Below are 16,277 nucleotides of genomic sequence, written 5' to 3' on the forward strand. Positions count from 1 at the left end.
TTTTACCTAGAGATTTTCTACAACCTATTGAAACTTGATAGTTTTATATTTCTTATACAGAAATCCCAAGACAATGATGACTGAAGTGCACTCACAATGCACGTTGCAAACAACACACAACCCTTTTAGACATTGAGATAAATCTCATTTCAAACAAACACATGTTCTCACCGATGCAATTTGCCACCATAGAAGGGCTTGGTGTGGAAGTTAATACTTGCAGAATATCCAGTTTTTGCACAGTTGATGTTGACTTTTCCTCCCAGCTCTACCCAGGGAACAGTTAAAATTGAGCGGGCGTATGCACAGGGCAGAGAGAACGTGTATTCTTCCCCGTGTTCCAAGAGATGTAAGACACCTGTGGGAAGAAATAAATCTGTAAATCAGCACCACTTCAGAAAAGGTCAAATGAGTCATTGAAACAGTCAATACTACATCTGGTTACTTTTCCTCATAGCCCCTCATATAAAAAAAAAGAAAAGTAAAAAAAAACCCTAAAAAGTGACATTTATTAGATTCTAGGTAAAAACATTTTCCTGGAAGTACTAACCTGAGCAATATGCATTTAGGTTTCTTTAGGGAAAATACATTTATCCCGATAATATTGCTGCATAAAGTCCAATACTATGCTAGGCACATACTTTTCAGCAGTACATGTAAGGGCTGGTCACTCTCCTACTGATTGCTCTGGAGCATGGCAAGACAAGACTTATACTGACAAAAGGAAATAACAAATGAATTCGCTGAACTGGAGATCATAAGGAAGGCTAATACTGTTTTCCCTTTCTGTAATACACCTTACCAAATCGGAAGGCAGGCAGCAGAGACAATTCTCCTTATTGCATCTCTCTGCCAAGATAAACCCAATTCTTTCCTGACAGCAGTTTTTGCAATAAATGTCAAGAATCTCATAAACACTAGAATTTTTCTCTGTGTTTTAAGATAAGTGGGCTTGATTCCTATAAAGAAACAAAAAGCACAATATCTACCTCTTGCCCTTACAGCAAGAGATAAGTAGATATAAGAACACAGCACAGTATCTGACTGCTGCCTGCCCCAGCCCACACCTCTGGAGCTCAGTATCCCTGGGTATCTGACATCAGTATGGACAACATGGGAAATTCCAAAAAATGTTATGACCTTTTTTGAGAAAGGTCCTACAAGAGATATGAACTTCAGAAATTACCTGTATAGTCAAAGATATGCCTTTCACATACCCTGGCATTCCCTTGTTCAGTGTGTAGTTTATATGCAAGTGCCAGGAATCCCCAGGTACTGGGCAATACACACAGGGGACAGAGAGTGGGAGGGGCTGTCTCATCTTGTGCAGTAAATACTAATAACTAAAGAGAAATTACAGTTTGAAGGCAGTTACCCTTTTCTGTCCCTAAAGAAGCCAATTTTTCTAGTTAAAGGAAATCAAAATTTATGTAGGAAGATGAAGTGCAATACAGGGAAATGAAGCAACACCTCTATTTAATAAATGTCTTATGCAAATTAATTCATAAATATGAGTTCAAATCACAGTAACTGACCCTTGGTTTAAAAGTCAGTATTTTATCTCCAAATATAAATCTGATTTTTGGCAAAGCATAAACATACTTATTTTGTTCTCCCATCGATTAATTTGCTGTTTACAATGACAGCTTGTGTTTTCTGAATATAACACCAAATTTCGTATCAATTTATTAGTGTTTTAACAAACTTCCAAACTGAACAAAGGACAGAATTTACACTTACCCTCGCCAACCATCGTTACTCCTATTGACATTCCCAGGAATTTACTTTTTGTCCAAACGTGGGCATTGACACACATCTTTCTCTCCACACACTCAGCATAAAACCCTGAGACAGGAGGATGGTGGGACACTTGCTCAGCTACAAATTTCACTGTGTAATAGTCCAGCTCTGCTTGGCCCTCTGGATCCTTAGGCAGAGTTCCTTGCTCCGAGGGGGAGTGAGCAGAGGAGTTGGTGGCCACATCAGTGGCCACGTTGCTCTTGGGCATCCTCCATGAGCAGTGGAAGGTCTCCCCGATGATGGGGTTGTAGGGTTTCTTGGCAATGGCTCCCTTGCGGCCCTCGTGGAAGGAGGTGAGGTAATACTCCACAAAGCGGATCATCCTCTCCTCGGCGCTGCTGCCGTTCGTGATGGCGATGAAGAGATCGGGGTGGGACATGAAGTCCGCGTACATCTCCAGCAACGACCGCTTCTCCAGAATGAAAGTGGGAAGAACCACCTGGAAATAAAAGAAAAGCTCTAGTCAGTGAAACAGAGAGGCACTTTCTTAGGGAGGTCCTTGGGAGGAGGATTCTGTCCTCAGTGGACACCACACTTTCACAGTGCACTTTATCATCTCTCTTGTAAGATGTGAACAAAATACAGCAATCAGAAGTTCCAGAAAACCAATTTACAAGGTGAAAAAAGCCCAGTGAGTACTATTAAGACTAAAGAAGTTGAAAAGGACTGAGCATAAGTTAAAAACAAACACACAAATAAACAAACAAGAAACAAAAAAGATCTGCAAAGACGTGTCCCATATGTCTGCAGAAGAGAAAGCAAGCATGAAGGAACTCAAATTACTGCAAGGAAGGTTCAGAAGTCAGGAAAGGTTGGTCTAATGGAGAGAAAAGCAGGGAAGCTCTGCCAGCTTCAGTATACTGATATTGAGTTAGGTACACTTCTAACAACTTCATTACCTATTTTGAAGTCAGATTTGTCCACTTCAGCACTTTGCCTGCTCTGAAAGAAAGACAATTCTCCCCACACAGCCAAATGTCACAGATGGGAGACAGGCTTGACAATTTGTTCCAACTAAGAAAGATATCCCAAATCCAATCTTCCATATCCATCTTCAGTAAGAGCAAGAGTGATGTAAGTGAAAGAGTGACTTAATCCGTTCCTGGTTAAGCAGCAGGGGTCTTAGTCTGACCCACAGACAGCAGGGCCTGCTCATATCACCTTTTTGTTTTCCCTCTAGAGTTGTGACACATAAGCTGCATAATACAAGTGTTTCTAGTGGCTATGCAGCTAGTGCTCAAAAAAATAGCTTTAAAAAATAATGGTAATATATAATTCTAAAAGACAGAATGTTTTCCTAACTCCATGCTACAGTTAAATCAATTTCTTTCTTTCAAAATGCCTAGTGCTCGTGGCAAGAAGTCTTTATAGGAGTGAATGGAACATAAGCTGGTAGCAGCCTGATTTTCCCAGATTTGCTGCCCAAGTTGTCTAATAGCACCTACATGTTAATTTTTCCAAGCTGCTTGCTTTTGAGATCTGCACTCAAGTGTAAATCCAGCTCTCTCCAGTGTAACTTTGTTCCTGCCTGCTTGCGAGCAAACACAGAAATGAGAATAGGAAAGAGGCATAAACAGGCATCTCAGGATAGATAAGGTGGAACCAAAAGAAAATTTCTTTTCAGAAGCAGCATGGACAGAGGTGTAGGGTTATACAAGTTGTGTGAAAAGCATTATCAAGACAGAAAAGAGTCCATGGAAGGAAAGAAGAAAGAAAAATGTGAGAAGGCCATAGAAAACAGCATGAAAAGCCTAAAGTGCAAACACTGGAAGGAAAACAGGACATTACAGGAAAGGTAACAAAAGCACAGGAGAAAACACACAGAGAAGCTAATAGAAAAGACAGAGTCAGCACATTTCACTTAAACCTGTCTCAATCTGGGACATCAAATCTTAGGACTAGAAGTTGCTACCAGTCACAATTTCACACTAAACTCAATACTGTTCAATAAAGGAATTGAGTTTTAAATGATACTTCACTTTTACTGCAGCCACTCTTCACATTTCAGTTACTTACTCTTGTTAAGTCCATGCCAAGTTTCAGCTGAGACAAAAGATGTAAGATAACACTGCGCTGCTCTTCCACTGCTCCTAGATCATCTTCTTTATCATCACAGATATCCTCCAGCTCCTCATTGGGATTTATTTCTTCAGGTTCCTGGAATAAGAGCCATAAACTCAGCTCAAAGATGTACCTGGCCAGACAGTATTCAAAGAGGCCTCCATATTGTATTTAACTGTCCAAGTATGAAAAAAGGCTAAATAAACCCCTGCAGAGAGCTACACAATGGAATCCACTCCCAAAATAAACAACAGCTGAAGAATTTGAACAGATATGAAGATAACTCAGAGCAGATTCCATCTAGAAGATTCAGGCTCCGATTTCTCACCCTCTCTCACACAGGTCATAGAAGAAAAGAAAAAAAGCTTAAAAGAAATTCCTGTAAGTTTTGTGAGTTCACAGAACGTCAAGAATCTAACACATACACAGAAACAGCAAAGCAAAAGCTAGCAGCAATTCCAACCACCTCAATAAGCACCTTTCCAGTGCTGCCATCACTACTCCAAAGGCTGTATCAAACTGTAGTTCTGAGTTATGTGACAACGAACATGCCTGGCATCTACAAGCTGCTCTTCACAAGCATTACCATGTTGCTGTTAGTGCAAATATATAACAGTGAAGGAAAAAAAGTAACTTAGAGTAGTTCCATAAAACAACAAAACCCCACACTTTCACACACTGCAGGTGCTGGTGTCTGCGTAACTAAAGCAGCCAGACTAGAAATTGTATCAGCACCGTTTTAACAACCACCACACCACAAGCAGAAAGTCAAACACTTCAGGCAGATGAGAAGGTGGCATTCTAGGGCTCTGAGCTGCATCCTCCTGGGACAAACAGCTGGAGGAGGCAGATGCAGAAGGGAGAGGCACTGAATGCCACGGGAAGGCAGCAATATGCCTCTGCCTAAGCAAAGCCCTTTGTCCTGGAGCAGCTGCCTTGGCTCAAGGCAGATTTATGAACACTCAACCACCAAAACCAGGGGACCAAGCCCTCACACAGAGCTCAAATCCTGATGACAAGTGCAGTATCACAGAAGTGACTCCTTTCCAAGGATGCTATGCTGCTCTGCTCTCAGAATTAAGGGAGTTGAAAATACCTATAGGGAGTGATAATATTAGTCATACCCCAAATACATTAAGTACTCAAACTGTGACTTGCTTAATTATTGAAAGGAAGGAATTAAGTGATGTAGTTGAAAGCTTCTAGTTTTGCTTCATCTTTTATTTTTTTAACTTAATAGCAACTTCTCTGTGCATTACTCTGACTCATTTAAAAATCTATAAACTATAGCAACCAAAAAAAATCTTTTCCATTTCGATTTTGCTCTAAGACAGCCCAGTGCTATCGCAGAGACATAAAACAGCACATTATCTTTTCACAGTGACACAGTCTCAGCCAAACAACTGTGTGAAACCAACTAGCATAAAGAGGATGTAATTATGATTTTCTAGCTTAGTTAGGAAAACATGTTCTTCATCATAATCCCTGCTGGTTTTTTACTTCAGTGTTTTGCAATTCAGATCCATTTTGTCAGTTATAATGATACAGACTGTAGCTGATAATGATACAGACTGTAACTGTATTTCAAATACATTAAACCATCCTGCAGTCAAATGATGAGCGTTGCTCAGATTAAGAAAAACAGATGCAACAAGACCTAGAAAAGAAAGACAGGGAGATGTAATAGCTGAAGACCAGCAATTTTGTCTTTTGTCTGCTTAGGCAGCTCTTATTGGGCCTATTTTGAGAGTGTAATGAATTTCAGTTAGGCAGTATTCCCTTGCATTTTTATCTAAAGCAAGTAAATAATGAAATGCAAAAAGCCTATTTCAATGCCTTGCATTACCACCCCAATTGGCTCCCTCCACCTGACAGCAAGTTACATAAAGCAGCAAAAATTTGCTGAATAAACAAGGTAGAGAGTTTCACTCACTGCAACTCCTCCAACACAGCTAACCAGAAGTATGAGAATAACTGTCATTAAATAATTTTCACATCTTATGATTGAAACACTTACAGGTATTCCTCCAAATAATTCCCCACAGAAACGGGATGTTCACATTACCTTACCCTTGTTAGCTGGCAGGGCTCTGCAATAGACTGCTCTTCTCTGACAGATGCTGGCTTGTTTATCTCTGCTGGGAAATTCTGAGCTGCTCCATTTTTGAAGTGGTTTGCCAGAGAGATCTTCGGTTCCAACCAATTGATTGTCGTTCCTGAAGAAAAGGAAAGTTTGCGCTGAAACTTGCTCATCCTCTGCAAGGTCAGTAACTAGCAGTTTTCAACAAAAGAGCTGGTTTTTATGGAATAAGCTGAAAGCAGCCAATTCCTCCTGCAGCCAATGCCTCCAGCAGCCACTAAACAAAGGTGGTGCAATGAGACACCACCTTCAGTGATCATTAGCACAAACACTGGGATTGGCGAGCTGTAATACATGCAACTTGGACTGGAGAAACTAGTTGGTGTCATGAAAGGTGTAATCAGACACTCAGGAGCAACCCAGTATCATGGGAATGTTAAGCAGCCCTTACACTTTTCTTTAACTGATACCAAAACCAAAAAGCAGCTTTCTACTTATCGACTTCTAAACCCCAGCTTGGTTCTAGACTAAAAACACCTAAAGCACAAGTTTTGTTGCCAGTGTTTTCTCCAGAGAGGGTGCTTGTCTCTGATCAGCTGCAGAGAAGGCAAGCACATACTGTTGAATAAATAATAGCTGTCAAAAAAAAAAAAAAAAAAGCTGCAGGGTTTGGAAAGCTATTACCCACCTGATGATTCCAGCATCTCTAGTTACTCCCAGTTAATTTATCAGAACGGGTCAGGTTCCTCATTAATAATACAAATGTTCCATTCTTTTTCAAAGGTTAATAAATGCACAGGTGATTCCAATCAGTTTTGACTGAAGTATACACAAACTGACAAACAATCTTGGCTGGGTTGCAAACACAGAAATTATTAGGAAACCTGAATTTCTACCACCAGATATCAGTTCCCTGTGCTTGGGAACCTATACTCAGGTATCTGTAGTTTCTTCCTATATGATACACAATCCTTTACTTCCAGACCCCTGTTACCTGCAACTAGGTCACATCCTCAACCACAACAGGCAGAGTAAGCTTAATTTAGATAAACAGGAGCATTTCCACCAGGAAAATACTGGGGCAGGAAAAAAGTCCAGCTTTGCTATTGACACAAGACAACTTTTCCACAGCAGTGTAGCTTATTTTCATCACCCATTACATCATAAGAAGCAAGAATTCCTGACCCACACTAAATTTAAGCTCTTTCAACAGAAATTTCAAAGTCAAAAAATAAGACATGCAGAATGTCACTGTCACACCACTTTGGAAAAGTTTTACTTGTCTTTAAAACCCCTTCATGACACCTGCTTTCTAAGCTGTAATTTTCGATACACTATTCTCTAACTGCATGTTCTAGGTTGCATTTAATCCACACTCACTACTTCTATATTAACTTGAATTTAAGAAATAGCCTCCCTTTTATATTCCCTATCAGCTGCATCTAAAATAACTTTATTTATTACATTTTGTTTAATTTTTGCTGTTAGGAAGGTATCTTTGAAAGATTTGAGCTACCAGCTGTGCTTTAATCTTTGTGAATGAACAAGATACCACCTTAATACTTCTCTTCCACTGGAAAAGCACATTCAAATCTGCTCTCAGCTATTTTGCACATGCACAAGCCATTCTCCTTACTGGTGACCTCCTACTCCCCGAAAGTCTTCAACCAATTTCTTTTTAAACAGTTGTCAGCACTTCCCCACTGCTACAGTACAGACCTCTGGAGTTTTCACTTCCTGCATTTTTCTTCAAGAGTTGCAAATCGTTGCTGCACACCACTTTTGACTTGAATTTAGGAAGTTAATGGGTGGAACTTTCTTGTTCATCTTTGTGATTCATAATACACCTTGATGTGTTAGGGCAGTATTTTTACTCTTCTGCTTGTTTTCTTTTTTTGTTTGTTTGGTTTTTTTTTTGGTCATCTAACAGTCTATAGCAAACTGCCACTCTTACATAATTTCTAATCCTTGGTTTTTAAGCCTGGCTCCACCAGTCAAACCAGAAGTATCCCTCCTGAGTCAATAGGAAAAACCTAAGCTAAATGGATAAAAAAAAAATTCTTGAAAGGATCAAACACATTACAGTATCTCTAGAAAGGCCACAGCAGGGGGAAGATGGAAGGCTGCAGAAAGACACATGCATTCTTTTAATGGTCTGTTTTTAACTCTGGCCCCAGCAACGCATCATTCAATCTGCTGATCCTCTCTTCTTCATCCATCTCCCTAGGATATCACCGGAAATCTTCAAGATTTGGACATGTTCAAGCAGTATTTTTAGACTTGGCCATTAACAGGCAGATACCAACTGAATAGGAGTCAGTGAATTAAGCTTTTCCCTGTATGGTTAAAAAAACTAAAAACCTACACCACATATCAGAAAAACCCCAAACCAAAACTATCTTCTTAAATTATTACAGTAGTGCTCATTGGACACTATTTATGTCCCCAGTTACAAGTCAAAAAACCATCTTAACGCACATGTGAAAATACCCAAACAAAAACACTGCTGATGTGCACCTCCCAGTTATGCATCAACAGTCAAAAAATTCAGAGATCAGGAAGAGTTCTCTCAGCATAACTTCAGAGTTTGGACAAATATTTTGAGAGGCACCACCCAGATTTTGTTTTTAAAATGAAATTTTGAACTGAAATGCAGCAAAAGAATTAATTCAATCTTTTCACATATTCTCTTTTAACGTCTCTGGTGATTTCAGAACCACAAACCCTTTTTATCTAGTTTTAATACTTTTATACATCGTATTTTTTTCATCTTGAAAGCTAAATTAATTAGAGCTCTGAAATAATATGCCCTGGCAAAGCAGGCACCACAAATATGAGAGGAATATGGGACAGATAAAGGGACAGACAATTTATAAGTGTACTTTATTACACACTTACTACATCTACTGATCTGTTGTGCAAGAGAAGCATTTGAGAATCCTAAAATGCTCACAAAAAGCCACAAAGTAAACACATGAAATAAGGCACAAGATGCACAAGAATTTACAAACAACCACAACCACATTCAGTTCCACATGCTGCACATGAATCAGGTAGAACAATTCCTCTAAGCTCCTACTTGCACAGAAATGATCAATTGTGCAGATGTGGCAACATGTTTGTCAGCTGCCTGTGAATGCACATATTCCACACCATGAGCAGTAGGGTTTGAGGTTTTTGGGGTTTTTGTTTGTTGGGGTGGTCAGTTGCTTATTAAAAGAGATTTTCTGCTTTTCTCAGCCTTTAATCAATTTGCATTGTCTTACAAGTCCATTCTGGCCTCAGAATAGAATACAACACTTGTCTTTAGACCATGCCTTAGACTAAGCCAGTAACTCAAAACAAGAATACTGATATTTAAACAGTATTAGTAACAACCAGAGCAAATTTAGAGTTTTGTATTTTAGGGCTTAACTAGCAATGGAACCTACACATATGTAAATACTTACAACAGGTATTTATTGTGCAGACAAAGAGTCAAAAAAGCATGACATTTGACAGAGTTGTAATGGACACTACATGGCCCAGAATCTGCAATCCCATAAAATTCCCCCTCTACCATTACTGTTCCTGAGTTACATCCCAAAGGCAGCCTTCTCGTTGGGGTGCCTTATGTAGTTTATTCTGTTGTGAGATCTTGTACAACAATTAGTTGTTATGCAGCTGCTGCCACAGACTTCTTGATAGAATAAATCATTAAAAAAAAAAATGTATGCACAACATGCACAGAGTTCCAACCAACACAAGCAAGTCGGGCTCTGGAAAAATTCACACGAAACCAGTCAGCAGTTTCCTTTGCCATGTGAAACTGAATTTAGTAGAACGAACATTTTTGCAAGAAGGAAGTGATTTATATTTGTTACAGAGTTCTGCCCTCTGTGAGCACCTATACCCACCTGCTGGTAAGGATCCCTTTTGTTGAGAAGCATGCTGTAACTGGAGAATATGGAAACAGTCATTTAAGCAGTTCATGGTTGCCATGGAAGTTGCTTTGAGCATCAATAGGTCTTGATCCAAGGATGTAAGGTGACCGGAGGCAGGAAGGCATTCTATGCTCCTGATCAAGTCTCTCTGCTGGCCCTCAGCCTGAGACATCATCTGTCAAACAAAACAGTCACTTATCAGGTGGTAGAAATGTTGTGTGATACAAGTTCAGCTGTGCACATAGAGTATCCCAAATGATTTCAGGACAATAATAAAGTAACAGGTATAAGGTAACAGATAAATGTAAAATTAACTGTATTTTTTTTTCCTCAATGTAGCTACTACAGAGCCATTAAATGCCCTATGAAATTCCCACAACAATACACAGCTTATTAAAAAGCAAAATAATATCGAAGTGACTTTAAGATGAAGAAACGAGGAATTTGAACATGGTACTTGTTGCAGTAAATATCAAACACTTCCATGCCTAGTTGGTAGGGATGGGGGTGAAGGGGGAGCCCCATATGCACTCTGTGTGAGAAGTAATTAAGCTCTGTGCTCTGCACAGCCTGGAATATGATCTACTATCTGTGGGTATCAAGATCTTTTCACTCTCTACAAGCAGAGATGCAGCACTTTAGAGGAAAGGACCTATATTCCTCATTTTGGCTCAAACTTTACAGGATCCTCATTTATTGTCTGCAGTGACAGCACACTGATTATCACTCTCTGTATTTATTCTGCAGTAAGGGAAGAAAATCCAGCAGGATTTTCATCTTCATTCTGTGTTCAGATTGCAGCTGTCCTGTCCATGTTGTCCCCCTTGCTCTCCCCCAAGCTCCTCTCTCCCTCTACAGAGCTCCACACCCCTAAATCACAGAATCTACACCAGCACATCTGCCCACATGAGGTACAGGGACAAAGCACACCAGCCATCAAGCAGCACTTTCCTCTTTATACTCACAGAAACAAAATATTAAATGATCTTGAGTCACAGGGATGAAAGCAAACTCCTACACATGCTAGTCCCCTTTCTGGGGAGGAAAAACAAACACCATCAATGAAACTGGACAGGACTACTCTGCAATCATTATGTGTTGTAGCAGTTAAGATAAATGTAAGGACAGATTGATTTAGCAGAGCAGCAGCAGAATTTCTTTAAAGAATCAAGTATTTAACTGCTATGGCACTACAGAGCTTTTTCATTCCAATTATTTAATTCCCAATCCTATCAGTATCTGGCTGATTTTTTCAGTGCTACTACCTGCAATCCCTTCCAGGAAGTTCTTTTAAGATTTTATTGCAATACTTAAGGAACATGTATTTATCCAAGATCATAGTGTGTGGCCTTTGGAACATTTAAGGGCTTGGCTATGTAGCATGTGAAGGTGTGAATTTACAGAGCATTGGCTCTTTGGAAGTGGTGTTAACTGTGCAGAGTCAGCCTTAGCATATCTCAAGAGCAACAGGGCAGAAAGCTACTAAAACATTTAGTTACATATAGCCTTGCCTATGCAAACACACCAGCTGCTATCACAACATGTGTCTCATTTTCTTCCAGTCACAAATGTGATAAAAGCCTTTGCGTGAAGTTTTTTTCCAACTTTGAAAAAGTGTGTTGGCTTAAAAAAAACCCACTCAACACCCCCCCAGACAATTAGTAGAAAAATCACCACAATCCTTCTGGTGACCTTTACTGTTGGTAATTTACTATGTTGTAGGCCCCAGGCACTTCATTCCAGGATCAGGCCAGACAACAGGACAAGCCACGGTATGCTCAGAATTGAAGTTCAAACAGCCACATCTTCCCTTTCAAAAAACACACTTTGAACAGTCCTAAGGTTTTTCCTATTTATACACTCAGCTTTGAAAAAAATAAAAATACTGCCAGGATAGGAAAAGCACAGTGACAAAAATTCAAAATCTAGGAAAAATACACAGGCTATTGCACTCACTTTGCAAACACACATACCTGCATTTAGTGCAAGTTAGCAAAAAGATCTTCTTAAACCTCCTGCTTTGCACAGTAACCAAGTCAGCATCATGACACATATTCAGCCAAGAACAAGGGGAAGTTGAAGGGAAAGGCACTGACAGAAGACCCAGGTATAGTGCAGTTCATAGGAAAATCAAAAAAGGTCACCATGTAGCAGATCCTTTGAAAGATAAGGTACTCTTCCCACAGCTTCTCACAAAGAATTTCTAAGCATTCAAGCTGTACCACGCTCAGGGTAACAGGCATGTACCTGCCCTTCAGTATTTTAACCGTATCTAAAAAAAGGTAGACATTGTATCTAACAAGCATTTTAGCTTATATAAGGCAAGCAAATCAACCTCAAAATTCAGAAAAGCCACTACTACTGAGTATTCTTCATCTGTACAAGTTGAAAGTTTTTAAGTTGATAAATAATCATGCTATGCCACCAAACTCAGCAGCAATCAAAAGAGCATTAACAGCTTCCTGTTCTCTTTGCAATGACAAAAGTCATTCCACCTTATCCCAGTAAGAGGACACAAGCCACTGCTTCAGTGTTCCAGCTCACACATACTCCTCTTTCCTCCCTGAAATTTTGAATGCCATAATGATGTTTGAAAATTCAAAAAATGAAGAAGCCATTTCCGAAACTTTTTTCCCTAAGTACCTGGCAGGACTTCTCACATCTCTGCATTAGCACTACAGGAGACTTTACTGCTCTAAGAGGATAAAAACAGGATGGCAGCAATTACCCTTTCGAAAGACATCTACAAGAACAGTCTGCTGTGGAGAGATTCACAGACTCTAAAGTTTAAAGAGGCAGTCACCTTGTGTAAATTACTGAATAATTACACCTTAGTAGCTGATATAAATCAAGGAACAATGACAGCATGCCATACCAGGGAAAGTATCTGCAACACCCATTTACCTGGGAACTTACCATAGTGTTCAGCCATGTATTTTAAGGTTAATGAGGCTCACAATACAGAGCACTCTTCTATCCCAGTTTGTCTAAGCTCAATTTCTAGCTATTCACACTTTCTGTATCTTTATTTCCTAAATTAAAAAGCCCTCTATTTTGCCAAGAAATGTATCACACTACACTAATTACAGTTAACATTAAAATACTTGTTAACATCAATACTACCACTAAGTAACAAAGGTTTGCAATGTATTATTTTTAGATAGGTAAGATCTACCCTGGAAATATTAATGAGTTAAAATCAACCAGTAGTCAGTCTGTTCCGTCTATCAAGATGGAAAGGTAATTATTGCTGGTTTTTTCCCCCCAAAACACACTACACCTGTACATGTAGTGAAAGAAAAGCAGGCTTCTGAATTGCTCTCTGTTCAGTCACATCCATCCCCAGACAATTTGTCTAAATGAATCAGCATACCAGGAAGTGGTATTAGCATTCTGAAATATCAATCATGACCAACTTCTCCTTAGTCATAAGGGATACAAGCACAGCTTAGTCAATTCCTCTACAGCTTGACATATGAAGAAAAGTGTATAATAGTATCACAGTATGTGATGTTATATTCCTTAAGGATATTCCCTTGTCACCTGTAGTGGTACAACTTGCAAGGATGAGAACATAGCACCAGGATACTATTGCAGAGTACAAAAATCACAGAATATACACCATATACTTCTACAATTAGCCAAGGCAAGTTACTTATCCTCACAAAGCTGTGCAATAATAGCTAAGGACATGCTACTGACAATATATCCAACCAAAACCAGCAGGTTTCTTCACAACCTTACAAATAACACCACAGCTCTCTCAAAAAACCGTAAGGTAATTTAAAACATACAAACCTCTCTAACATCTACAAGGTGATCTGGCTGCATAATGGGAACTCTTTTTCCAGCTGGCAGTCTGTGATGTCCAACATTGAAGAAGGAAACTGCATTTTGACTGGGTCTTCTCTGCACACCAGGAGAGTTGGCACTTCCTTGGGATGCAAGAGAGAAGCTGCGAGATTTCAGAGGAGGGTTGTTCTAGTGAATAAATAAGCATATTGAGAAACATTTACAATTAATCCTAATAACCAGCAAATGTTCTAATGTGAAAGATACAGCAGAACAGTTTAATTTCTAATTTTTTATAGAGCAAGGAATGATGGCAAAGCCCTAATAATGTATTAGTAGCAACTGCTAAATATTTTCCACTGTCTGGTTCCAGCTGCCCTGTTTTATAGTCTAATTAAGAACAATCTGTGAAATGAGATTGAACAGTAAATATCACTCCTCTGACTTGAAGATCAGTCCTTGATCTGCAACAGTACCAGAAACTGACTCCCAGCAGACCCTGCAAGGATAGAGCTGACATTTAAGAGAATGGAATTTCTTTTAGAGCTATTAATTCAACTCATCTCTTACAACAAAGCCAGCTACAATACGTTGACTGTAACTTAAAAGCAAGATTTTATTCAGGTATCAGAACAGGTATTATGGCAATCAGGAGGTTCTATAAAAGACATTTTATACATACCCACCACTTGGCTAGAAAATGGAAACACAGGTACTCAGATACACTGTTGAGCTCTTTTTTTTTTCAAACATGGGAACTCATCCTAAATTTATTTTTGGACTGCTGAATGGCTTTTAGAAAAAAAGTTACAGTTAAATAAAAAAAAAAGAAAAAAAAGTAAAGGTCCCAAAATGGAAGGGCTTCAGTACCAATGAAGTTGTATTTGCAATTACTTCTACCACCAGACTAAATGATTTTTGCCCATGAGAACATCAGTCATACCTTTCCAATAGCTTCTGTGTGATGCTGTGCACAAATCTGTAGCCTGCTAACCCAGTGCTGCCGTTCTTTAGCATCTGTAGCTAATAAAAGCAAACCAAAAGGATTCTGTTAAATGAAGACATTTCACAGCATGGGCAGAAAAGATTGCTTAATTCTTAAAAAGCACAAGACTTTAACAGTGCAAAGTAATTTATTTTTAATCTAAAACTTGTTCACCTGTAATAACTATAACATTAAATCAAGATCAACATAAATAGTCCATACCTTTTTCTTTCTTTATGCTATTTTTTGTGTTACAAAATTAATTTTAAAACATCAACAAACCACAACTGCCCTCACAAATATTGTAATTTAACAACATGAAACCTTTTCCTGGAATAAGAGTAAAGTACCCCAGATTAGAAAATCACAGCAAGTCTTCAAGGGAAGAAATATTCAAAGTTATTAGCCTAGATTTCTGCAGCCTACAAAATCAGAAAATGGGATTTTACAACCACCATGAGGTGTCTAACAAACCGAGTGCTAGGAATAATTAAGTTCTCTGAGCATCACCACACTACTGCAACCTACAGTTACCCACAATGATTGAATCAGTAAATTTAAGTTCAGAAACTTTGAATCAGTACAATTTAAGGACATTAAAAATGAAGATTAAACCCCGTGCTACACATAGGTCTTCTGAAGGTCACCAAACCCAAACCTTACGGAACTATCCATAAATAGACTGTTTTGAGCTGAAGAGTAGGATGAAAGTTTTGCAAATAATTCTCATTGCAGCATTTTGCCAAACAAGTTCTCTGGCTTTGGCCCTGCAGCCAAGCCCAGCCAGGCAGCCCCAGGTGAGAGCCAGGACTGTCCTCTAGTGGAAGGATGTCCTGGCCAAGAATCCAGGTCCTACCTCTTAGTTTATACTGCTCCCCACTGGCAGCATTGACTGTGAAGGTGTGAGAGTCTTCATCACTGGGAGAAATGACAGCTCCAGCCAGCTGCAGGGTACCTCTGGGCTTCAGATGTCTGGACTGCTCATTCACAAAGTACTCCAGCAGGCCAGCATCATTGTTTAACACAAAAAACCTGCAATGATAACAAAGCAAATATACTAAATAAAACCAAAAACCAGCTCCTTTTCCCTTTTTTTTTTTTTTTAATTGGGACAAATCAATACTTTTATAACAAACTGGCACAGATGGGATTGGGATTAAAAGACTTGAGTTAGGAAAACTCCAAACATATGAGTTATGTCCCCAAGAGGGCACAAAAACTAATTTGTTGGCATTTTTTTTTCTCAGAGAGTGGGCATTGCACAACGGAACAACATGCCCACAGAACAACACTATCACAAGATTTTGGGAATTAAAAGTGATATCCTGAATCATTAAGCCTTAATACATCCTTAAACTACATACATTAAGACTAAAACAGCCCCAGATACAAAACAGTTGAGATGCAAACCCATGAAACTAATGTAATTCCAGATTTAAAAAAAAAATAAGAATTGATGTGGACATGATGCTTCAAATTTCACTTGAGTTGAATGATGAATATATTGACACAAGTCACTCCACGCCAGGGGCAGCACAGTGTGGTACACTAAACACTTGTCTCTCCAAAATTAATTTGGTTGCACTGTGCTGCTCTAGGAACAGGATCAAACAAGAAACCTGAGCAGAGAATTTCA

At 39.1% G+C, this 16,277-nt stretch overlaps 1 protein-coding gene across 1 annotated transcript in view; it reads right to left on the bottom strand.

The window, feature by feature from the left end:
- The window catches only part of OSBPL11 (oxysterol binding protein like 11), a 38,314-nt gene that overhangs the window by 7,105 nt on the left and 14,932 nt on the right, over positions 1-16,277 (bottom strand). Inside the window, exons 3-10 of the mRNA XM_085067003.1 lie at positions 15,498-15,673; positions 14,600-14,679; positions 13,663-13,845; positions 9,838-10,039; positions 5,932-6,077; positions 3,817-3,957; positions 1,741-2,239; positions 172-358 (exon numbers count right to left, since the gene is read on the bottom strand). Of these exons, the coding sequence (XP_084923129.1) occupies positions 172-358; positions 1,741-2,239; positions 3,817-3,957; positions 5,932-6,077; positions 9,838-10,039; positions 13,663-13,845; positions 14,600-14,679; positions 15,498-15,673 (1,614 nt within the window). The remainder of the gene's footprint in view (positions 1-171; positions 359-1,740; positions 2,240-3,816; positions 3,958-5,931; positions 6,078-9,837; positions 10,040-13,662; positions 13,846-14,599; positions 14,680-15,497; positions 15,674-16,277) is intronic.

The sequence above is a fragment of the Lichenostomus cassidix genome, chromosome 7 (genome assembly GCF_008360975.1).
Source record: "Lichenostomus cassidix isolate B80296 chromosome 7, HeHo_3.0, whole genome shotgun sequence".
Lineage (NCBI taxonomy): Eukaryota > Metazoa > Chordata > Aves > Passeriformes > Meliphagidae > Lichenostomus > Lichenostomus cassidix.